The 26,399-nt window shown below is 43.4% G+C and overlaps 1 protein-coding gene across 2 annotated transcripts in view; it reads left to right on the forward strand.

The window, feature by feature from the left end:
* The window catches only part of arid3a (AT-rich interactive domain 3A), an 80,854-nt gene that overhangs the window by 27,387 nt on the left and 27,068 nt on the right, over positions 1–26,399 (forward strand). For both annotated transcript variants that reach the window (XM_086004815.1, XM_086004817.1), the window contains exons 2-3: positions 18,712–18,784; positions 24,777–24,960. In XM_086004815.1, coding sequence (XP_085860941.1) covers positions 18,712–18,784; positions 24,777–24,960 — 257 coding nt within the window. The remainder of the gene's footprint in view (positions 1–18,711; positions 18,785–24,776; positions 24,961–26,399) is intronic.

Here is a 26,399-nt window from a genome sequence, read left to right on the forward strand (position 1 = left end):
TTCCGGATTGTTTTTGGTATCTTCCGTGAAGACAGATATGAAGCATTTGTTTAATGTCTCTGCCATTTCCTTATTCCACATTATAATTTCTCCTGCCTCTGCCTGTAAGGGACCCGTGTTTACTTTCTCCAATCTCTTTCTTTTCACATACCTATAGAAGCTTTTACAATCTGTTTTTATGTCTCTCGCTAGTTTACTCTCGTATTCGCTTTGCTCTCTATCAATTTCTTGGTCATTCTTTGCTGAATTCTAAAATCCTCCCAATCTTCAGGCTTACTACTCTTTTTGGCAACATTATAAACCTCTTCCCTTAATCTAATACTACATTTAACTTCTCTTGTTAGCCACGGCTGGAGCAATTTTCCTGTTGGGTTTTTATTCCTTAAGGGAATGTATATTCATTGTGAATTATGAATTGTTTCTTTAAATGTTTGCCATTGCTTATGTACAGTCATATCTTTTAATTTCGTTTCCCAATCTACCTTAGCCACCTTGACCCTCATACCTACGTAGTTTACTTTGTTCAAATTTAAGACCCTAGTTTCGTACTTAACTAAATTACTCTCAAACTCGATATACAATTCAATCATATTATGATCACTCTTCCACAGAGGCTCCTTTACTGAAAGGTTATTAATTAACCCTGTCTCATTGCACAATACCAGATCTAAAATAACTTGTTCCCTAGTTGGTTCCTCGACATACTGATCTAGAAAATGATCTTGAATGTATTCCATGAACTCGTCCTCCACACTTTTACTGCAAATTTGGTTTGCCTAGCCTATATGAAAATTTAAGACCCCCTTGATTACTGTATTACCCTTGTTACATGCACCTCAAATTTCCTGATTTATACTGTTGGGCTGTATGGGGAGGCATCAAGTGGAGATGGAACAGAAAGTGGGAAGAAAATCGAAGGGGTTAGTCAACCCAAAGCATGTTGCATGTTTCCTACCAATGTCAGCTTTGCTCATTTGGTAGCACTCTTTTCTCTGACTCAGAAGCTTGTGGGATTAAGCCACCTTCCAGGATTTGAGCACATAATCTAAGCTGACACTTAAATGCAGTACTGAGGGAGTGCTGCATTGTTGGAGATGTTGGGCCGGATTTTGCAGTCAGCTGTGGCGCTGTTCATTACACTTACACTTTCCCACAGACTTTGTATGGGATTTTGCACTTGAACTTGCTATGATTAGAAAGCCATTTTGGCACAACGCCCTCCACAGGGGATCTGGGACCTGTGTGAACAGGGCAAGCAACTGTGTACTTCCAATTAGGTTGAAGTATTGTTACTGAGCAGCGCAGAGTCTGAACCAGGAAGTATAAGTTAGAATATTTATTCAATGCGAAATCATGTATGGAAAATGAAATAGAGAGGAAAAGAAAGACTGGATTAAAAGAGACAGAAAGAAAAAGTAAACAATTACATTTTAAAAATTTTTGTATATCTCCAACAATAATTAAAATCTGAAGGAATAAGACTCCACACATATTTCAGTACCGGAGAGGTTGTTTGGCAGTAATTTGGTTGTTAAAAAAATTTACTTACACTGGAATGGACAAGCCCTAACTTTTCTGGCGTGTTTAGTGCATATATATCACATAAGCAGTGTTTCCTGTAAGGTGCGCAGTCGCGCACTGCTCCAAGGATTCCGCACAGCCGGCTTGCTGGCATTTCAATGTAAAAACCGCGCATGTGCGGTATTTTGAATGGCCACGCAGTCCCTTAAAGAGGCCACGCAGGGCCAAAAAAAATTGCAGGGCACGTAAATACAGCAACTTCACGCTGTTCTATGTGTTTCAATGCCGAGTCTCAGCAAAATACCAGTATAGCGAAGCTTCTGGGGGAGCAGAGCAACTCTGACAGTAACTTCCTGATTTCTGCGTTTAACTGCGAATGTGCGGTCACCGGAAGGTACTGTCCGAGTTGCACTTTAATAACGGTGAGCGGATTGCCTTGCCGTTATTTTTACTGCAAAATCCAGATGTTGTCTTTCTGCTGAGATGCTAGACCAAGATCCTAACTGCTTGTTTGAATCAAAAGAGCAGGCAGTTTCTCCTAGTGTCCTGGCCAACGTTACTCCTTCAACTAACACCACCAGAAATATATTCACGAGTTATTCATCTCGCTTACTGTTTGTGGGACTTTTCTATTTGCAGGACTTTTCTGTTTGCAAGTTGGCTGCTGCATTTGCCTACATAACAACAGTACCCTGTACCTGCTCTTCTAAAACAGTTTATTGGTTGTGAACTGTTTTGGGACGTTCTGAGGACATGGTAAAGTGCTATGTGAGTGCAAGTTCTTTCTTTACTGTTGAGATTCAAAGCATTGACAGAAGAGAGACTTGGTTATCTGCACCTCGCTTTGCATGTGGGGAGGGGACAGAAAACTGTAAATTTAAAATTGTCAGATTATAAAAAATTTGACCTTAAAAGATTTTCTTTGTTTCCATGAATTGTGTACAGCACTAACTGCACCCTTAGTCTTTCAAAAGGATCCAAATGCCCAACAAGTAGGTGATTGATGAAAATATTACTTCAGTTTGATAGGTTTAAGTCCACTGATGCAAATGAGAGAGATCTCATTTGCAGTCCTGTTATACTTTTTTTTAGCATTAGCCATACATAAACTATCAAACATTGAAAGCATAGATTCTGCGTTGGAAAGTTTATAGCAAAGAAAGAAATCCAATAGCTATTTTGTTCATAGTGTCTTATCACTGAATATAGCAGTACATATGCACTGGTGGCTTCAAACAATTGTCAGCAATAAATTGCTCATGCAATAAAGCATTCCACAAAACTTTGTCTACAGCAGATGCATAGAGTCATAATGGCACAGAAGGAGGCCATTCGATCCATCAGGTCCGCGCTGGCTCTCTGCAGAGCAATCCAGTCAGTCCCATTCCCCCACTCTATCCCCGTAGCCCTGCAAGTTTATTTCCCTCCAGTGCCTATCCAGTCTCCCCTTGAAAATATTGAGTGTCTCCGCTTCCACCACTTCTGTTGGCAGCGAGTTCCAGGTCCCCACCACTCTGAGTAAAAAAAGTTTTCTTGCCCAAAACCTTACTGATACCTGGGATGGCAGGAATGACTTAGGAGGAGAGATTGGGTTGATTAGGCTTATACTCGCTGGAGTTTAGAAGAATGAGGGGATCTCATTGAAACTTACAAAATTCAAACAGGACTGGACAGACTGGATGCAGGAAGGATGTTCCCGATGGCCGGGGAGTCCAGAACCAGGGGTCACAGTCTAAGGATAAGGGGTAGGCCATTTAGGACAGAGATGAGGAGGAATTTCTTCACCCAGAGAGTGGTGAACCTGTGGAATTCTCTACCACAGAAGGCAGTAGAGGCCAATTCATTAAATATATTCAAGAAGGAGTTGGATATATTTCTTAAGGCTAAAGGGATCAAGGGATATGGGGAGAAGGCAGGGACAGGGTACTGAATTTGGATGATCAGCCATGATCTCATTGAATGGCAGAGCAGGCTCGAGGGGCCGAATGGCCTACTCCTGCTCCTATCTTCTATGTTTATGTTAATTCTGTGTCCCCTAGTCCTTGTACCATTAACTAGTGGGAACAGCCTTTCCCCATCTAGCCTATCCAAACCCGTCATAATCTTGTACACCTCTATCAAATCACCCCTCAACCTCCTTTGCTCTAATGAAAACAAATCCAGCTTCTCCAACCTGTCCTTGTAGCTAAGATCCGCCATCCCCAGAACCACTCTGGTAAATCTCCTCTGCACCCTCTCGAGTACCTTCACAGCCTTCCTAAAGTGTGGTGACCAGAACTGGACGCAATACTCCAGTTGTGGCCTAACCAGCGCTTTATAAAGGTTCAGCATAACTTCTCTACTTTTGTACTCAATACCGCTATTTATGAAGCCCAAGATCCCATATGCTTTGCTAACCACTCTCAGTATGTTCCACCACCTTCAGGGACCTATGCACATTAACTCCCAGGTCCCTCTGACCCTGCACACTCTTTAAAACTGTGCCATTAAGTGTATATTGCCTCTCCCTGTTCCTTCTTCCAAAGTGCATCATCTCACACTTCTCTATTAAATTCCATCTGCCCATTCTGCTAGCCTTTCTATGTCCTGTTGCAGTCGATTGGTATCTTCCTCACTTTGCCACACCCCCAAGTTTGGTGTTATCGGCAAATTTAGAAATTCAACTTGACTGCTGGACTTTTGAGTAACCCGTTACATTTTAAATGCTCGCCGATTTCACTTGTATGTTTTTATCCAAAAACTGATTTCCGGATGACTGTTTTGTCAATTACTGCTTTGAAAAGTGATGATCAGAGCTCTTTCCAAGCTTTTGCAACAAATTCACATCAAGTAAATGTTCTAAGATTTTTATTTGAAATTTCCATATCAACCATGGAACCTATTATTGTGGCTCTCTTCTCCCCTCTCCACCCTCAAAGAAACTACAGTTGGTAAAATTGCAATAGGTTCCATGGATTACACTTCTATTCTCACTGCTTTTGACTGGTCAAAGACATGGGTTAATTAAAGACAGACAGCACAGATTTTTAAAAGGCAAGTTATGCCTGACAAATTTAATAGAGTTTTTTGAGGAAATAATGGAGTGTATTAATAAAGAAAATGTAATGGATGTTGTATATATGGATTTTCAAAAGGCATTTGGTGAGCTGCTGTATAGGAGATTTCTGATATAATTAAGGCACATGATAGAGAATCTGACAGCATATATGTGACACAAACAGAGTAGTAATTAATGGATTTTTTTTAGACAAGAGGGATGTAAACAGAAGTGTTCATAGCTCTTCATCAATAAATATGTGTGCATTTCCTGTCTCAAAAACCTAACTTCCTGTTGTCATAATACTGTCAACATATTTAATGGGGATTCCATGTTATGTATATGCTGTCATGATTCAGACCTCGATCCAGTAACTCTTCTGTCTGTCTGCCAGCAGTTTAAGTTTTAGTATCGACACCTGTGTCTTCTGTAACTTCTTAATTTTTGGAACCATTTTTTCAGTTTTTTGCGACTTTTAATATCATACCTACATTTGTGCCCTTCTATTTTCCCCCTTCATTTTTATATGGGACTCTGATTTTCATCTGGGCCTGCTTCTCAAGTACTGCTAGCAATGCCACAGGAGATTAACGTGTGTGTGTGTACATAATATAAAAATATAATCTGGATGGGTCTAGGAGGCACAATATTATAATTTGCACATAGAAACATAGAAGATAGGAGCAGGAGTAGGCCATTCGGCCCCTCGAGCCTGCTCCGCCATTCAATGAGATCATGGCTGATCATCCAAACTCAGAACCCTCTCCCTGCCTTCTCCCCATATCCCTTGAGCTCTTTAGCCTTAAGAAATATATCTAACTCCTTCTTGAATATATTTAATGAATTGGCCTCAACTGCCTTCTGTGGTAGAGAATTCCACAGGTTCACCACTCGCTGGGTGAAGAAATTCCTCCTCATCTCTGTCCTAAATGGCTTACCCCTTATCTTTAGACTGTGACCCCTGGTTCTGGACTCCCCCGCCATCGGGAACATCCTTCCTGCATCTAGTCTGTCTAGTCCTGTTAGAATTTTATAAGTTTCAATGAGATCCCCTCTCATTCTTCTAAACTCCAGCGAGTATAAGCCCAATCGACCCAATCTCTCTTCATACGTCATTCCTGCCATCCCAGGTATCAGTCTGGTGAATCTTCGCTGCACTCACTCCATGGCAAGAACATCCTTCCTCAGATAAGGCGAGCAAAACTGCACACAATACTCAAGGTGTGGTCTCACCAAGGTCCTGTACAACTGCAGCAAGACATCCTTGTTCCTGTACTCGAATCCTCTCACTACGAAGGCCAACATGCCATTTTTCCTCTTAACCGCCTGCTGCACCTGCATGCTTACCTTCAGCGACTGGTGCACAAGGACACCCAGGTCTCGTTGTACTTCCCCTTCTCCCAATCTATTGCCATTCAGATAATAATCTGCCTTCCTGTTTTTGCCACCAAAGTGGATAACATCACATTATCCACATTATACTGCATCTGCTATGCATCTGCCCAATCACCCAACCTGTCCAAATCATACTGGAGTTTCCCAGCTTTGTGTCGTCTGCAAACTTGGAGATATTACATCTAGTTCCCTCGTCTAGGTCATATCTATATATTGTGAATAGCTGGGGTCCTAGGACCAATCCCTGCGGTACCCCACTAGTCACTGCCTGCCACTCGGAAAAAGAGCCGTTTATTCCAACTCTTTGCTTTCTGTCTGCCAACCAGTTCTCTATCCAAGTCAATACCTTGCCCCCAATCCCATGTGCCTTAACTTTACATGCTAATATCTTATGCGGGACCTTATCGAAAGCCTTTTGAAAGTCCAAATACACCACATCCACTGGTTCTCCCTTATCTATTTTACCAGTTACATCCTCAAAAAATTCCAGTAGATTAGTCGAGCTCGGTTTACCTTTTGTAAATCCATGTTGACTTTGTCTGATCGGTCACTGTTTTCCAAGTGCTCTGCTATTACATCTTTTATAATGGACTCCAGCATTTTCCCCACTACTGATGTCAGGCTTACTGGTCTGTAATTCCCCGTTTTCTCTCTACCACCTTTTTTGAACAGTGGGGTAACAATAGCTACCCGCCAATCCATGGGTACTGTTCCAGAGTCTATCGAATTTTGGAAGATGACCAGCAATGCATCTACTATTTCTAGGGCCACTTCCTTAAGTACCTTAGGATGTAGATTATCAGGCCCTGGGGATTTATTGGCCTTCAATCCCGTCAATTTCTCTAACACCATTTCCCTACAAATACTGATTTCTATCAGTTCCTACCTTTCATTAGACCCTATATTCCCCGACATCTCTGGGAGGTTATTTGTGTCTTCCTTTGTGAAGACAGAACCAAAGTATGTATTTAATTGGTCTGCCATTTCTTTGTTCCCCATTATAAATTTCCCTGATTCTGACTGCAAGGGACCTACGCTTGACTTCACCAATATTTTTCTCTTCACATAGCTATAGAAGCTTTTACAATCAGTTTTTATGTTCCCTGAAAGCTTACTCTCATACTCTATTTTCGCTCTCTTAATTAATCCCTTTGTCCTCCTTTGCTGAATCCTAAACTGCTCCCAATCCTCAGGTTTGCTGCTTTTTCTGGCCAATTTGTATGTCCTCTCCTTGGATCTTATGCTACCCCTAATTTCCCTTGTTAGCCACTGTTGAGTCACCTTTTTTGTTTTATTTTTATGCCAAACAGGGATGAACAAATTCTGTAGTTCATCCATGCAATCTTTAAATGTTTGCCATTGCCTATCCACCGTCAACCCTTTTAAGTAACATTCCCCAATCCATCCTACCCAACTCGCACCTCATACCATCGTAGTTTCCTTTATTTAAATTCAGGACCCTAGTCTCTGAGTCAAATACTTCACACTCCATCTTAATGAAGAATTCGATCATATTATGATCGCTCTGCCCAAGGGGCCTCGCACAACAAGATTGCTAATTAATCCTTTCTCATTACATAATACCCAGTCTAAGATGGCCTGATCTCTAGTTGGTTCCTCGACATATTGGTCCAGGAAACCATCCCGTATACACTCTAGGAATTCCTCCTCCACATTTGGTTAGCCCAATCTATATGTAGATTAAAGTCACCCATGATGACTGCTGTGCCCTTATTGCACGCGTCTCTAATTTTCCGTTTAATGCCATCCCCCACCTCGGCATTACTGTTTGGGGGTCTGTATACAACTCCCACTAACGTTTTCTGCCCCATGGTATTTCTCAGCTCTACCCATACAGATTCCACATCAGAGATAATATCCTTCCTTACTATTGTGTTAATCTCCTCTTTAACCAGCAATGCTACCCCACCTCCTTTTCCTTTTTGCCTGTCTTTCCGAGTTCCCAGCCTTGGTCACCCTGGAGCCATGTTTCCGTAATCCTAATGATATCATATCCATTTACATCTATTTGCGCAGCTAATTCATCCACCTTATTGCGAATGCTCCTCGCATTAAGACACAAAGCTTTCAGGCTTGTTTTTTTAACACTCTTAGAACTTTTAGAACTATTATTTACTGTGGCCATTTTGATTTAAACCCTTGACTTCTCTGCCTGCCACTTTTGCTTTGCTCCTTCCTGTCTTTTGCTTCTATCTTTGTTTCCCATTCCTCTGTCTCCCTGCACAGGTTCCCAACCCCCTGCCATTTTAGTTTAAACCCTCCCCAACAGCACTAGCAAACACTTCCCCCTAGGACATCGGTCCCGGTCCTGTCCAGGTGCATACTATCCAGTTTGTACTGGTCCCACCTCCCCTAGAACCGGTTCCAATGTCCCAGGAATTTGAATCCCTCCCCCTTGCACCATTCCTCTAGCCACGTATTAATCTGAAATATCCTTCTATTTCTACTCTGACTAGCACATGGCACTTGCTACCTTTGAGGTCCTATTTTTTAATTTACCTCCTAACTCCCTATATTCAGCTTTTAGGACCTCGTCCCAGTTTTTACCTATATCGTTGGTTCCTATATGCACCACGACAACTTGCTTCTCGCCCTCCCCCTCCAGAATGCTCTGCAGCCGCTCCGAGACATCCTTGACCCTTGCAGCAGGGAGGCAACACACCATCCTGGAGTCTCGTTTGCAGCTGCAGAAACGCCTATCTATTCCCCTTACAATAGAATCCCCTATTACTATAGCACTTCCACTCTTTTTCCTCCTGTCCTATGCGGCAGAACCACCCACGGTGCCAGGAAGCTGGCTGCTGCTGTCTTCCCCCGATAAGCCATCTCCACCAGCCCCCCCCCCCGCCCCCAAACAATATCCAAAGCAGTATATCTGTTTGAGAGGGGGGTGGCCACAGAGGACCCCTGCACTACTTCCCTGCGCCTACTACTCTGCCTGGCGGTCACCCATTCCCTTCCTGCCTGTGCAGCCTTTACCTGCGGTGTGACCAACTCCCTAAATGTGCTTTCCATGACGTCCTCAGCATCGCGAATGCTCCAGTATGTATCCATTCGCAGCTCCAGCGCCGCAATGCGGTCTGCCAGTAGCTGCAGCTGGATACACTTCCCGCACGCGGTCGTCAGAGACACGGGAAGTGTCCTTGATTTCCCACATAGCGCAGGAGGAGCATACCACGGCGTCGAGCTGTCCTGCCATGACTTACCCTTCAATTAATTTAAATTAACTTAAATCAAATCAATACCATCAATTATACTACAATTAAATGATATACTCAAAAGCCTTTGGTTACTAGCACTAGAAAGTGTAACCACAACAAAATTAAGACCTTCTAAACTTTATAAACTATGAACCTTAACTGTCAAACTATAGAGTAGTATAAATACTCCCTGGCCGTACTCACCCAATCAGCTACTCCCTCCTGCCCACGTCACGTTTTGAATTGTGACGTGACTCTGGATCGCCGCCGCCGGTCTGCGAGATTGGTAAGAAAGCCCGCGAAAGTGAATTTAAATGCTCACTGGGTCTCCGGTCTCACTGCTCCCGACACCAGCCTCTGCAAAGAAAGCCCGCGAAAGTGAGTTTAAATGTTCACTGGGTCTCCGGTCTCACTGCTCCCGACACCAGCCTCTGCAAAGAGAGCCCGCGAAAGATGTCCCAAAAATAGGGAGTTTGGTTAACTGTGAAGAGGACATTGAGTGATTTGAAGAGAAGATACAAGTTAGTAGATTAGGCAGATGGATATCCGATGAAACAATGTGGAGAAATGTGAGGTGATGCATTTTGGGAGGATATGTACAATAAAAGGTAAAGCTTAAGAGGAGTGGAGTAGCAGAGACACTTGAAGGTTCAGGGAAACTTGGGGTTTAGATACACAGATCTTTAAAAATGGGAGGACAAGTTGATAAAGCTGCAACAAACATGAAGGGTGCTAGATTTAATAAATAGGGGCACAGAGTACAAACCAAATAGGTAATGCTAAATCTATATAAACTATTAATTAGGATACGTTTAGAATACTGTATCCAGTTTTGGGTGCCATACTTTCGAAGGGATGTCAAGACCAGAAGAAGTTTACTAAGATGATACCAGGGATGATCAGCTTTAGTTATGAGGAGACACCAGAGAGATGGGGGCTTTTTTCATTAAAGCAAAGAAAGTTAAGAGATCACAGAGTTGCTCAAAATTACGAGGGGTTTTGATCTCTTCCCACCTACATACTCGACTCTTCTGACGCCACTTTTAACAGTTTCCAGTTTCCTGGCCCTAACCATCTCCCTTTCACCATGGATGTCCAATCCCTCTACACCGCCATCCTCCACCAGAACGGCCTGAGTGCCCTTCGCTTCTTTCTTGAACGGTGGCTCACCAGCCTCCACCCTCCTCCGCCTGGCTGATCTTGTTCTCGCATTGAACAACTTCTCCTTTGATTCCACTCACTCCCTCTAAATAAAAGGTGCTGCTGTTGGATCCCATATGGGTTCTAGCTATGCCTGCCTTTTTTGTGGGATATGTGGAACGTTCTATGTTCCAGTCCTATTCAAGGCCCCTACCTCACACCTTTTTCTGGCACATTGATGACTGTATCGGTGCCGTTTCCTGCTCTCGCCCCGAACTGGAAAATTTAATCGACTTTGCTTCCAATTTTCACCCTTCCCTCGCTTTCACATGGTCCATCTCTTAACTCTTCCCTTCCTCAACTCCTCTATCTCCATTTCTGGGGATAGGCTATCGACCAATATCCACTAAGTTCACGGACTCCCACAGCTACCTTGCTTACACTTCCTTCCATCCTGTAAGAAATCTATTTCATTCTCCCAGTTTCTCCATCTCTGTCGCATCTGTACAGATGATGCCACCTTCCATACCAGTGCTTCCAATATGTCTTCCTTTTTCCTTAACCGAGGATTCCCTTCCACCGTAGTTGACCGGGTCCTCGACCATGTTCGTCCCATTTCCTGGGCTTCTGCTCTCAACCCTTCCACCCACCCCCCCCCCCCCCCCCCTCCTAGAACCACGATAGGGTTCCCCTTGTCCTCGCCTTCCACCCCACCAGTCTCCACAGTCAACAGATCATCCTCTACCTTTTCCACCACCTCCAGCGTGATGCCACCACCAAACACATCTTCCCCTCCCCGGTCAGCATTCTCTCCGCGACACCCTGGTCCACTCTTCAATCACCACCTCCCCTTTGCACTGCGCCTATACGTGCAAGCGCAGGAGATGGCATGCCTGCCCTTTTATCTCCTCCTTCCCCCCCCCCCCCCCCCCCCCCCCTCTGTCCAAGGCCCCAAACATTTCTTCCAGGTGAAAGTGATTTACTTGTACTTTCAATTTAGTATACTGTATTCACTGCTCACGATGTGGTCCCCTCTACATTAGGGAGACCAAACGCAGATTGGGTGATTGCTTTGCAGAACACCTCCGTTCAGTTCGCAAGCATGACACCGAGCTTCTGGTCGCTTGTCATTTTAATTCTCCGCCCCACTCCCACTCTGACCTCTCTGTCCTCGGCCTCCTACACTGTTCCAGTGAAGCTCGAGGAACAGCACCACATCTTTCGTTTAGGCAGTTTACAGCCTTCCAGGCTCAACATTGAGTTCAACAATTTCGGATCATAACCACTGCCCCCATTTTTTTCAGAAAGCGACTGTTGGTAATGATTCTGCTATTCCCATTTACACCTCCTCTAGACCCATCTTTTGTTTCTTTACTTGTTCCATTGCCATCCCCTTTTGCTCTGCACCATCATCCCTTTTGTCATTTAATCTCTCTCGCCTTGCACCCTATCACTGCACTTCCCTTCAGTTCTTTCCTCCCCCCTTTCCCTGCCTCTCTACTTGCTTGAAATCTGTTACATATCTAACTTTTTCCAGTTCTGATGATAGTCATCTGTAGTGTATGTACCCTTAAGAGGAACTATGTTTTTGAAGCCCTTGTATACTGTAGTACCAGTAGTGACCACTCGGGTATATAAGCCTGTGTAGCGTCTTGTGTTGTTAGTTCACCTCCAGACTTTGTTCAGTAAACACTTGTTAAATCTACTCCTGCATTCCGTGTCTCCATTAGCACACGGATCTAACAGTGGCGACGAGTTAGAAACGAACATACCTGCAATTTGGCAGCACCTCAAGGGGATCGATTCCTCAAGACGAAGGTCGAAGCCAGAAGCAAGAAAAAAAAAATAACTCAAAGAAACTCAAAAACGAGGGCCAGGCTTGGTCTCCAGTCTGTGGTTTCCCCAGCTAAACGGGCTGGTGGCAGGTAGTGCACTGATCCTTCCTGGGCTGCGGCGGGCTAGAGCTCGATCGGGTGGCTCTGCAACGGGGCCGGGCAGCGAGTCGGGAAGCAGAATCAAAGGGGGAGAGAGAGAGGGTGGAGCACTCAGGGCGCGGCCGGTGCTGCAAAGCAGGTCGGTGTTCGGGCCGAGCAGAGGGAGGGGAAAGTCCCAGAGGGTCCGCTCCACGACGGGAACGGTTCTCCAAGTAACGGAGAAACTACTGAAGCGATATATAAAAGAATATATAGAAATACTGCGAAAAACTGCAGGTCGCAACGGGAACCGCGGAGAACAGCGTTGGCAGCAGCGGCGGGAAAGCACGGAAGGCGCCATCTTAACTCGGCGGGGAAGAAAGAAAAGCGCGGGAAGCGCCATTTTAGATTTTCAAGATGCCGAAGACTGGCAATATTACTGCTTTCGATAGTGATATAGAAGATTGGACCACATATGTGGAAAGAGTGGAGGCATATTGCAAGGCGAATGAAGTAGCGGATGATAAAAAGGCATCGGTACTTCTAAATCTGATGGGCGCAAGGACATACGGGCTGTTACGAAACTTGATCACTCCAGCCAAACCGATGGACAAGAATTTTAAGGAGATTGTTGATACCTTACAGGAGCACTTAAACCCAACACCGCTGCTGATAGCGGAACGATTCAAATTCTTCAGGAATCAGCACAAGAATGAAAGTAACGCTGATTACCTCACCAAATTACGAAAGCTGTCAAAGCACTGCCAATTCGGGGCAGGACTGGCAGATTCTCTACGAGACAAATTCGTCTGTGGTCTCCTAAGCGAAGGAACACAGAAGAGACTACTTTCTGAGAAAGATTTGACACTGGACAAGGCTTTCAGTGTGGCTGTATCATACGAAGCAGCAGCAAGAGGAGCTGCAGAGATACAGCAAAAGCCACAGGACTTCGGCACCCATGAAATGACACGGGGTTTCGAGAGATGTTATCGCTGCGGCAGATCCACCCATGACCAGAAGGACTGCTGGTTCAAGGACAAAGCATGCAGGCAATGCGGAAAGATGGGACACATTGCACGTGTATGCAGATCTGGAAAGAAATCCGCTGACAGTAAAAAGGTCAATAAGGAAAAGTACAGAAAGGTACAAATGATGACGGACAGTAGCTCCGAAGACCAGAAGAGCGATAGCGACTCCGGAAACAAGAGACTAAGCTGTCTCAAATTACATAATGTAATTGCCAAAGAAGATTACCAGACCATTTGGGTTACCCTCACGATAGCGGGGTCCCCAGTTAAAATGGAGCTAGATACAGGATCAGCTCTGACCGTCATAAGTCGACTGGATTACGAGCGGCTATTTCCGCATATACCTTTGAAAGACACATCCATTGTCTTGAAGACATATACGGGGCAGAAAGTATACCCCAGAGGGAAAATAAGGGTGCCTGTTGTATACAACGGCAAGGAAATACAGAAGTTGTATTTATACGTTCTGCAAGATGGTGGTCCGCCGTTGTTGGGACGTGAATGGATCAGAAAGATACGTTTAGACTGGCACTCCATTCAGGCACTGACGGTGACCAGTAAGGAAAAAAACGATGATGACATCATACCTGGACGATTAAAAGAAATCTTGGCTAACGCCAAAGAAGTGTTTCAACAGGAACTAGGAACCCTGAAAGGCGCCACCGCCTCAATAAAAGTGGAAGATGCGGCAATTCCCAAGTTTTTTAAGGCGAGGCCGGTGCCATACGCAATTCGTCCAGCCGTCGAGGCAGAGCTGGAGAATTTGGAAAAAGCAGGCGTGTTATCCAAGGTAGATTGGAGCGAGTGGGCAACATCCATCGTCCCGGTCATGAAGAAAACGTTGAATAATAAATCTGAAGAACAGAGAAAAGTTCGCATCTGTGGGGACTTCAAGGTGACTGTAAACCCGGTTCTTCACACGGTACAGTATCCTCTTCCGAGGATAGAAGATATTTTCGCCTCACTATCCGGAGGGAAACGTTTCACCAAAATTGACTTAGCACAGGCATATCTACAGATGGAGGTTGAGGAGGCCTCTTTATATATAAAAAAAAAAAAAAAAATATCTCACGATAAACACGCACAACGGCCTGTACCAGTACAATCGACTGGTTTTCGGAGTGGCATCAGCTCCGGCTATCTGGCAAAGAGCTATGGAGCAAGTCCTGCAAGGGATTCCGGGGACTCAATGTTACCTAGACGACATCCTTGTAACAGGAGAAAACGACAACGAGCACCTTGCCAACTTGGAGCAGGTGCTCACGAGGCTGAGAACGGGGCCTACGAGCAAATCGCCCCAAATGCGAATTTTTCCAGAAACAAATATCATATTGTGGCCATGTCATTAACGAAGAAGGGTTGCATAAGTCACCTGAAAAAATTGAAGCAGTCGTAAAGGCCCCAGCGCCTGAAAATGTCTCACAATTAAGGTCGTTCCTGGGATTAGTAAATTACTATCATAAATTTTTACCAAACTTGTCGACGGTTCTGCACCCGCTTAACGCACTGCTACAAACGGGAGTAGTTTGGAAATGGAGCGAAGACTGTAAACGTGCCTTCCATAAATGCAAAGGCTTGATCACGTCCAGGGAAGTGTTGGCTCATTACAACCCATCGCTGCCAATCAGACTGGCGTGCGATGCATCCCCTTACGGCGTGGGAGCGGTATTATCGCATAGATTCCCTGATGGCTCGGAGCGGCCGATAGCTTTTGCGTCACGCTCCTTGAACTCAGCTGAGCATAACTATGCCCAGATCGACAGGGAGGCACTCAGCCTGGTGTGGGGGGTAAAGAAATTCAACCATTACCTACACGGACAAAAGTTTACCTTGTTGACTGACCATCAACCCCTCGTCTCCATATTCAACCCTAAAAAGAGCGTTCCCATTATGACAGCGCAAAGGCTACAGAGGTGGTCCCTTTTCCTAGGGGCACACCAATATGACATAGAATACAAAGGATCAAAATGCTGACGGGTTATCGCGCCTACCGTTGCCAACGGTGGAAGAGGCGCCTACAGTGGACCCAGTGGAGATATTCCACTCGACCATAGTGGAATGTCTACCGGTGACAAATTCTACCATTGAAAAGGAAACGCGAAATGACCCGACTCTCACGAGTCTACGATTTAACGGTGAAGGGATGGCCAGCACATGGCGAACCACTGTTGCCAGCATTCTCGCAAAGAAGAGAACAGCTGTCAGTGTGCCGAGGAACCTTGATGTGTGGATCCAGAGTGGCGATTCCACCCAAACTCCAGGATAAAGTGCTAAAGGAGCTTCACGAGGGGCATCTGGGTGGAGTGAAAATGAAGAACTTAGCCAGGGCGTTTGTATGGTGGCCAGGTATCGATGGAGACATCGAAGAAATAACCAAGAGCTGTCTAGGATGCCAGAAGGTCCAAAACGCCCCACCACAAGCCCCTCTACATCCATGGGAGTGGCCCTCATCTCCATGGCAAAGGGTACATATCGACTTTGCTGGTCCATTTATGGACTCGATGTTCTTAATCGCGGTGGATGCACACTCCAAGTGGCCGGAGGTAATAAAGATGTCCTCCACCACCACGGAAAAAACCATCACAGTATTAAGGACCATATTTGCCAGGAATGGGCTGCCTGAACAGATCTGTTCTGATAATGGACCGCAATTTGTATCCGAAGAATTCAGGAAGTTCTTAAAAAAACAATGGGGTTAAGCACTACACGTCCGCCCCATACCATCCCGCTACCAATGGATTGGCTGAAAGGTTTGTCCAGACCTTCAAGAAGGCCATAAAGGCCATGGGTAATGAAGGCATAAATCTACAACATAAGGTAGATAACTTCTTGTTTGCGTACAGGAATGCAACACGTGGTTACAAACCAAACCCCCGCCATGATGTTTTTCAATAGAAGACTAAGATGCCGGCTGGATTTGGTCAAGCCAAACGTCAGAAGGGACGTAGAGAACCGGCAATTTCAAAGCATGAATGAAAGTCCAACTAGAACCTTCCAGATAGGTCAACCAGTTTTGGCCCGGGACTACCGTACCGAGAAATGGCAGCCTGGAACTATTTGCACACGACTAGGACCGCTGATGTATACCGTGGACATTGGAGAAAGCATAATAAGGCGCCATGCTGACCAGATCATAGTCATCCGAAAAAGGACAACCTACACCACAACTCTATACGCCTAGTGATGAAGCAGAGATACCCATAGTATCTACCTCCGATCTGGTGATACTGGAACCAGGTAAACCCGACACTAGCATTGAAGCCGAATCGACCTTGCCAAAAGAACCTACTACACTACCGAGGCGTTATCCGGACCGAATCAGGAAGCCTCCAGAGAGACTGAATTTGTAATTGATTAAATTCAGCAAATGTGTATATTATTGTTCTTGTAAAAATGTTATTTAATGATTACTTAAAATGTTATGTACTATTTATCTAAAAGGGGAGAAATTGTAGTGTATGTACCTTTTTAAGAGGAACTATGTTTTTGAAGCCCCTGTATACTGTAGTACCAGTAGTGACCACTCGGGTATATAAGCCTGTGTAGCGTCTTTTGTTGTTAGTTCACCTCCAGACTTTGTTCAGTAAACACTTGTTAAATCAACTCCTGCATTCCGTGTCTCCATTAACACACGGATCTAACAGTCATCCACCTGAAACGTTAACTTTGTTTCTCTCTCCACAGATGCTGTCTGACCTGCTGAGTATTTCCAGCATTTTTTTGTTTTTATTTCAGATTTCCAGCATCTGCAGTATGTTGTTTTTGTAGCGGAGTGGGAAGTCAGTTGGCAGATGCAGTTCATTACAGGGAACTGTGAAGTGGTACATTTTGAGGAAAAAGAACTTGAAAGGAAGTGAAAGAACAGAGATCGAAGGGTGTAGAATTTATACAGTAGGCTTGTAGATTGGGAGTATGTGCAGTTCTGGGCACTCCCAGTGTAAGGATATTGAGCCTTCTAAACGATAGCAAAAAATCAGTTGAATGATACCTAGAATGAGAGATTATACTGTAATTATAAAGCTCAAAAGTTGGGCCTTTTCACTGAAACAGAAAGGTTAAGGAGGTATCTAAGTAGAGGTATTGAAAATTGAGAGGTTTTGAGAGGATAAATAGTGAAAGATTGTTTTCACTGGTTAACAAATGAGCACTAAGGAGGCATCGGCCTTGATTTTTATGGGGGGGTGGGCACAGGAAGGGTCTGCACCCCGGTAGTGGGTGGTGCACCCGGACAGTTCGGGGAAGCGAAGGACTCATTTAAATAAAAGTTCTCGGAGTCCCAACCGACCTGGTGAGATTCACTACTTGGCTGATGGGCAGGAGGTAGAATTTGGTGACAGGAGGCCGCAATGGGGAATGGTCCCCGAAAGTCAGTGGGAGGTGGATGATCGGGGGAGGGGGGGGGTTCCTGCTTGATCAGAAGGCCGGGGCTGGGGATTCCCTGGAGATTGGGGAGGAGGCCAGAGCTGGGGAGGCCCAAGGACTCTTTGCGGGGCCTAGGAGGGAGCAGTCATGCCCCTCCTGGCCCACAAAGCATTCTAAGAGAAGTAATATTTGCAGACATACTTTGGCCTCTTCTGGCCAGTCAGCACCTCCTGCTGTAGTTCTGCTGCCGGGCTGCAGACAATGCCAGACTTCCCACTGCCTTCAAGTGAAAATTACGTTGCGGTGTCGCTGACGTCATCAGGCTGTGACATTTTTGTATAGGCTTTGACTTTTGTAGGTTCCGCCTGTCTTCAGGGGAAGGCTTATTGATGGCCTAATTCGCTGCCGTTAATATTGCGGCGGCTGGGAATGCGGTGGGTTGGGGACGATATCACCATTTTCAATATTTTACCCCCTCACCCACCCACCCACCTACGGGCAGGAAAGGGTTGGAAGGTAAAATGGAGGCCATAGATTCAGGGTCATCACTAGAAGGATGAAGTGGGAAGTTAGAAGAAATTATTTTCGGAGAGTTATTCGAACGTGGAATGCTTTACCACAAGTGGCTATGGATGAAGAGACTTTTAAGATTGAATTGGATAAGTATTTGAAAAGGAAGAATTTAAAATGTGAGAAAAGGGCAGAGAAATATGGATTACATTGAACAATTGTAGTTGAGTAAGCACCAATATAAGGCACAGTGGTGGAATAACATTCTGACTTGTAAATTTTATGGTTCTATTTTACTGACCAACCCAAGTGAATATCATTGCTTCTAAAGATCAGTATCCATGGTATGTGTGGAAGAATTTCATTTTCTTAATTGAGTCAGTGTATGTGCATGTTACTTTCTGTTGCTCACCAACAAGTCTTTCAAGAGACTGCTGGTTGAGAACAATGAGTATAATTGTGTGTTTTTAAATATCCAAATGCATGCTGGAGGCTATCTTTATTCAACCCGCTAGGACTTGGATCACGAACATGAAGTAACTTGTCTATTTACCATTTTAAAGTATTATTGTGTTTTTTTACAGCTCTATGAGCTAGACAGTGATGTAAGAAGGAAAGAATTTTTGGATGACCTTTTCAGTTTCATGCAGAAGAGAGGTAAAGGTGTCAATTTTTTCCCCATTTTCTCTTCTCTCCTGAAAGCACTGACTCCTACTGGTTGTTGTCAACTCACCAACACCTCACATGATTTTTCCTCATGTGTGAGCTCCTGCACTGTCTGCAGCCACTAAGTGCTGACAGGCTATTCAGCTATAGTGGGCGCGAGATAAAAATTGCAGCCACACAGATCGTGTCTTTACTGAATCAATGTACACACATGCAATTTCAACAAGAATCTCTGCATCTGGGACAATAGTTAATTCATTTTGCGGTTGTTTTCCTGCCCTGAGCCCTGAGAAGCTGAGGCCAATTGTAGTGCCACTTTTGTGGCTGAAATTGAGTCAACCACAAACTAGAGATTGAACCAAGGTGTCAATTTTTTCAGCATAGTTAAATGACATTTTGAAAGATATTTGATAGCTGAAATGTTTAACTTAAAACCTACATGACATACTTCATAAAATGTTTCATCATGTATGAACATAAGAAAATAAGAGCAGGAGTAGGCCATACGGCCCCTCGAGTCTGCTCTACCATTCGATAAGATCGTGGCTGATCGTCGACCTCAGCTCCACTTTCCCGCCCGATCTCCATATCCCTTGATTCCTCTAGAGTCCAAAAATCTATCTAACTCAGCCTTGAATATACTCAAAGACCGCATGCACAGCCCTCTGGCGCAGAGAATTCCAAAGATTCACAACCCTCTGAGTGAAGAAATTCCTCCTCATCTCAGTCTTAAATGGCCTACCCCTTATCCTGAGACTATGCCCCTAGTTCTAGACACTCCAGCCATGGTAAACTACCTCTCAGCATCTACCCTGTCAGTCCCTTTCAGAATCTTGTATGTTTCAGTGAAATCACTTCTCATTCTTCTAAACTCCAGAGAGTATAGGCCCATTCTACACAATCTCTCATCATTGGACAGCCCTCTCATCCCAGGAATCAAACTAATGAACCTTCGTTGCACTGCCTCCAAGGCAAGTATATCCTTCCTTAGATAAGGAGACCAAAACTGTGCACCGTACTCCAGGTGTGGTCTCACCAAGGCCCTGTACAATTGGAGCAAGACTTCCTTACTCTTATACTCCAACCCCCTTGCAATAAAGGCCAACATGCCATTTGCTTTCCTTATTGCTTGCTGTACCTGCATGCTGGCTTTCTGTGTTTCTTGCACAAGGACACCCAAATCTCTCTGAACACCAACATTTGAAAGTTTCTCACCATTTACAAAATATTCTGTTTTTCTATTCTTCCTACCAAAGTGAATAACCTCACATTTCCCTACATTATACTCCATCTGCCACCTTACTGCCCACTCACTTAGTCTATCTATATCCCTTTGCAGACTCTTTGTGTGCTCCTCACAGCTTACTGTCCCACCTATCTTTGTATCGTAAGCAAACTTGGATACATCACACTCGGTCCCTTCATCTAGGTCATTAATATAGATTGTAAATAGCTGAAGCCCCAGCACTGATCCTTGCGGCACCCCACTAGTTACAGCCTCCCAACCTGAAAAAGATCCATTTATCCCTACTCTCTCTGCTTTCTGTCCGTTAACCAATCCTCTACCCATGCTACTATATTACCCCCAACCCCGTGAGCCCTAATCTTGTGTAATAACCTTTTTATGAGGCACCTTATCAAATGCCTTTTGGAAATCCAAATATACTACATCCATTGGTTTCCCTTTATCTACCCTGCTAGTTATATCCCCAAAAAACTCTAATAAATTTGTCAAACACAATTTCCCTTTCATAAAACCATGTTAACTCTGCCTAATCATGTTATGATTTTCTAAGTGCCCTGATACCACTCCCTTGACAATGGATTCCAGCATTTTCCCAATGACTGATGTCAGGCTAACAGGCCTGTAGTTCCCTGTTTTTTCTCTCCCTCCTTTCTTGAATAGCGGTGTTACATTTGCGACCTTCCAATCCGTTGGGACCATTCCAGAATCTAGAATTTTGGAAGATCAAAACCAATGCATCCACTATCTCTTCAGCCACTTCTTTTAGAACCCTAGGATGTAGGCCATCGGGTCATGGGGATTTGTCGGCTTTTAGTCCCATTAGTTTCTCTGGTATTTTATCTCTACTTATATTAATTACGTTAAATTCCTCACCCTCATTAGACCCTTGGTTCCCCACCATTTTTGGTATGCTTTTTGTGTCTTCTACTGTGAAGACAGATACAAAATATTTGTTTAACGTTTCTGCCACTTCCTTATTCCCCATAATAATGTCTCCTGTCTCAGCCTCTAAGGGACCAATGTTTACTTTTGCTACTCTCTTCCTTTTTATATACTTGTAGCAGCTCTTACAATCTGCTTTTATATTTCTTGCTAGTTTTCTCATTCTATTTTAAATTTTTTATCAATTTTTTGGTAAAAACCTTTGCTGGTTTCTGAAACTCTCCCAATCCTCAAGCTTACTATTATTCTTTGCAACATTATAAGCAGCTTCTTTCAACCTAATGCTATCCTTAACTTCTTTAGTTAGCCATGGTTGGATCACTTTACCCATGGAATTTTTGTTTCTCAATGGAATGTATTTTTGCTGAGAATTATGAAATATTTCTTTAAATGCTAGCCACTGCTTATCTACCACCATACTTTTTAATCTATTTTTCCAATCTACCTTAGGCAACTCGCCCCTCATACCTCTGTAATTGCCTTTATTTAAGTTTAAGACTTTAGTTTCAGACTTAGGCAAGCCATTCTCAAAATTAATGTGAAATTCTGTCATATTATGATCACTCTGCCCCAGAGGATCCTTTACTATGAGATTGCTAATTAACCCTGTCTCATTACACAGTACAAGCTCTAAAATAGCCTGTTCCCTGGTTGGTACCATGACACATTGTTCTAGGAAACTGTCCCGAATGTATTCCATGAACTCGTCCTCCAGACTACCTTTGCCAATTTGATTTGTCCAGTCTATATGAAGATTAAAGTCCCCCAAGATTATTGCATTACCTTTGTTACAAGCTCCTACTATTTCTTGATTAATATTCTGTCCAATGGTACAGCTACTGTTAGGGGCCTATATACCAGTGTTTTCTGCCCCTTGTTATTCCTTATCTCCACCCATACTGATTCTACTTCCTGATCTTCCGAGCCGAGATCCTTTCTCTCTACTGTCCTTATGTCATCCTTTATTATCAGGGCTACTCCATCCCTTTTTCCATTCTGCCTGTCTTTTCGAAATGTCAAGTACCCTGGGACATTTAGTTCCCAACCTTGGCCACCTTGCAACCATATCTCTGAAATGGCTATTAGATCAAACGTATGCTTAATCAAGTGATGTGTTAAGAGTCCCCAAATGTTACTGTTGATTTTTTTTTGTCAACTTTCTTTTTGTTTATAAAAAAAAAGGGCATTTGTGGTGATGCTGGTGGTTGTAATAACTGTCTTTAATGCAGGTAACTTACACTATGTAACATGATTGTAGTAGGACCTTTTTTGGATGGAAACCCACCCGCCCCCCCCCCCCCCCCAAATTGATCAATTAAATTAGTTTTATTTTCATCAGGTTGGTTATAAACATGCTAAAAACAGTCTCTTTATAAAGAACAAGGGTACTCTTTACAAGTACCCTTGTTCTGACACTCTGTCCCTTCCCTTTCAAAACTCAGCATCCCAGGCAAAGCTGCTTTTATATTGTTTTCATTTGGATTTAGGGAGCCTAGCATCTGTGAACCAGTTCCTGGTGTTTATTCTATTAAGTCTGTTTATTGTAGCCTGGTGGCAGACTCATTAAACCCAGTTTTACCTGGGTCTATGTGTATGCTAGTATGCTGCAGCAGATGGATTAAACAGCATAAACACCAATAGAAAATTCATGGACATCGGATTCCTGGAATTCAAATTAAAACAATAATATAAAATCGGCTAGAATCTGCTGTAAAAATATTAGACTAAGTGGCAAAATATTAAAATACCTTGAATAGCTTGGTAAGAAGATAGAATCACACAATTTCAAAGTTCTGTTGTAAAATCCTGGCAGATTGCATCTGTCTACTGTTTGTGTTACCAAATGCACTATGTTTCTAGCTTCAGGACTTGACCTTGCACATTTACTGCCCTCTACTCTTTTCATAACTGTTTTTGTTACAAAAATGTTTCTAATCTGTTTACTGTGGTAGGGAAAATTTCTAATCAAGATCTAATTTATTTTGAGATTTTGTGACAGTGGTGAATTGAAAGCATAAGATGCAGCCTTTATAACAGCGCTTGTGATAGGATTTGTTTTAACAGTTGTTAATGTTAGATATTCCTTGTTAGCATCTTATGATGAAATATTTTACTAAAAAATACATCTTGCTTTGCTTGGTTTTAAATTGCCATATGTATATTCTACACCTGCCTACAGCCATTAGAAAATTTGGCTAACAATCTTCAATTGTTAATCCCAAAATGAGCAGTGGAATGTGCTCTCCAGGATTAATGGAAACCTAAAAGAAACTACGAGTATGCTAGTACAGGAAACTTTCTGGTATCCGGCACGGACGGGACCGACGTGTTGCCGGTTCATCATCAATTCCGGATAACCGAACGCTATAGTAAAAGATACGGAGCTCAGAGCTCCGTATAAAGCAACAAACCCAGCTTCAAAACAATCGGCACAAGTTGCAAGTGTCTCTGTAGCTTAGCAACAGCTTCAGCTACACCCTTGCAAAGCAACAAATAGAGTAAAAAAAGTAACTAAAAGTAAAAAAAAAAGTTACCTGAACCGACTCCTGAATTTTGCCGGTGGATAGAGCGTTCTGGTTATTTAGGGGCCGGTTAATCAAAAGTTTCCTGTATGTTGCAGCAGATGGATTAAACAGCATAAACACCAACAGAAAATTCATAGACATTCATAAAAACTAAAGAATTTTAACTTTGCCTACAAACTAATTGAATCTCTTAACTGTAGTTGTCTTATAATTTAAATTTTCCTGACATATACCTGTAGATAGAATCTAAACATAGGCATTTCCCAGGGGAAAATATGTCCCATATGATAACTTTTGGGTAATACAACTTTAAATGTGTGATTGCTGGTGTCCCTGGTAACTGTACTCTTTAGGTTTTACTGTTTGCCACATATTAAGTTTTTAATGCATCTATTAGAAACCAACCCAAAAAGGTGTGGAAAAAAAACAAAATACAACAGAAAATATGGGAAAAACACAATAGGTCAGTAAGAATTTGCAACGAGAAAAGATAGACTATGATGCTTTAAATGTGTGCCCTTCACTGGAACTGAAGACTGAAAGATAAATTAAAAAATCTTTCTTTCATAAGGTGTAGTATTTTCTGGTAATCAGCTGCAGATTGTCATTTGTTAAATCTGCAGTGATTTAAGCCAAGGCTTCTACTCTTGATCAGTGTCCAGTAACTCTTCCTGCCCTGCCACCCCCCCCCCCCCCCCCCCCAATGCTCAAATAGCCTGGCATACTCCAGCAAGATTCAGAACAGAAGAGGAGATGGTGGCCTATGTATTATATTGCTTTTGTTAACATTCAGAGTGTAAGAAACTGATTTTGTAAATATATATTATTGCTATTGTTTTAAATTGTTTCCATTGTTTTGTTAAGCATCATTGAGACATGTAATTGCGTAATATAGCCCTGGAGAGTAATCAAGAAGGGGACATAGAAAGTTGGGACAGCAAATTAAGTTTAATGGGAGTGAAAGATAAACTGAAAATGCAATTTATTTCATTATTAATATTAGAGATAATGAGGACAAAATTCAGATTTTAGTGACCCAATTAGTAGTGAATCCAAGTACAGTCAGAATGGAATAGAGGTCTTCCTATATACACTTCATAAACTGGTAATACACATTCAGACTAGAATGCCTGATGATGTACATGGGTTTGGATGGCACATTTTAATAAATGTAATAATAAATAAACTTGATAAATTAGGAAGACTTTTGATGTGGGTCATGTGATTTTTATTCCATTGAGCTATTATTAAATATGCCTCTTGTTTTTAGGGACTCCAGTCAATCGGATTCCCATAATGGCTAAGCAGGTTCTGGACCTCTATATGCTCTACGTGTTGGTTACTGAGAAAGGGGGCCTAGTGGAAGTCATCAATAAGAAGCTTTGGAGGGAAATTACCAAAGGCCTCAACCTACCCACCTCTATCACAAGTGCTGCCTTTACACTCAGAACTCAGTGAGTTAAAAATGAAGGTTTAAAAGGGTGAAATTTGCTCGAATGGCTGGGTGCAATTTTAAAACTTGGGAAGCAACTGGCTTATGTATATTTGTACATGGAAATGTCTTGTATTGTTTTATCACAGTTCTCAAATAATCAGTCACCTTTACCATACTGGCCAGCTCTCCAACTGCAACAGCAGGCAGGTGACTTGAGCCCAGCCCTCCACCATCTTCCCAATGAGACGTTGAACTGAGGCCTTATTTGCCTCCTCGGGTGGACGTAAAAGTTTCATATCCCTCAAAAGTATATTACTAAAACAGATTACCCTGGTCATTTATCTCATTGCTGTTTGTGGGACCTTTCTGTGCACAAATTGACTGCCACATTTCCCTATATTACAACAGTGACTACACTTCAGAAAATAACTTAATTTGCTGTGAAGTGCTTTGGGATGCCCTCAAGTTGTGAAAGTATTCTAAACGGGAAAGGTAGCACAGTGGTTATGTTACTGGACTAATGATCCAGAGACGTGAGTTTAAATCCCACCACGGCAGCTGGGGAATTTAAATTCAGGAATAAAAAGCGAGTGTCCTTTAGGGAAGGAAATCTACTGTCCTTAACTGGTCTGGCCTATATGTGACTCCAGACCCACAGGTTGACTCTTAACTACCCTCTGAAATGGCCTAGCAAGACACTCCATTGTACACAACCGCTACGAAAAACAGTAGTAAGAATAAATAAAACCGGACAGGCCACCTGGCATCGACTTCGGACACAACAACGGCACACCCAGCCCAGTCAACCCTGCAAAGTCCTCCTCACTAACATCTGAGGACTTGACACAATTGGGAGAGATGTCCCACAGACTAGTCAAGCAATAACCTGACACAATCATATTCACAGAATCATAACTTTCAGTCACAGAATCATAACTTTCAGTCAATGTCCCAGTTTCCTCCATCACCAGGGAATCTGCCCCACCGGCAGATCCGCCCTAACCCTAACCATAAATGCAGTCGGGAGAGAGTGGCCCTGGGCGTCATCAACATTGACTCCGGGCTCTATAAAGTCTCATGGCTTCAGGTCAAGCATGGGCAAGGAAACCTTCTGCTGATTATCACCTACCGCCCTCCCTCAGCTGATGAATCAGTACACCTCCATGTTGAACTCCACTTGGAAGAAGCACTGAGAGTAGCAAGGGCACAGAATGTACTTTGGGTGGGGGACTTCAATGTCCATCACCAAGAGTGGCTCAGTAGGCCCACTACTGACCGAGCTGGCTGAGTCCTAAAGGACATAACTGCCAGACTGGGCCTGTGGCAGGTGGTGAGAGAACCAACACAAGGGGAAAAACCTACTTGCCCTTGTTCTGTCGCAGATTCATCTGTCCATGACCATATTGGTAGCGGTGACCACCGCACCGTCCTTGTGGAGAGGAAATCCCGTCTTCACCC

This window comes from Somniosus microcephalus, chromosome 13 (assembly GCF_052327205.1).
Source record: "Somniosus microcephalus isolate GS21.2 chromosome 13, FLI_Smic_1.0, whole genome shotgun sequence".
In the NCBI taxonomy this organism is placed as follows: Eukaryota; Metazoa; Chordata; class Chondrichthyes; order Squaliformes; family Somniosidae; genus Somniosus; species Somniosus microcephalus.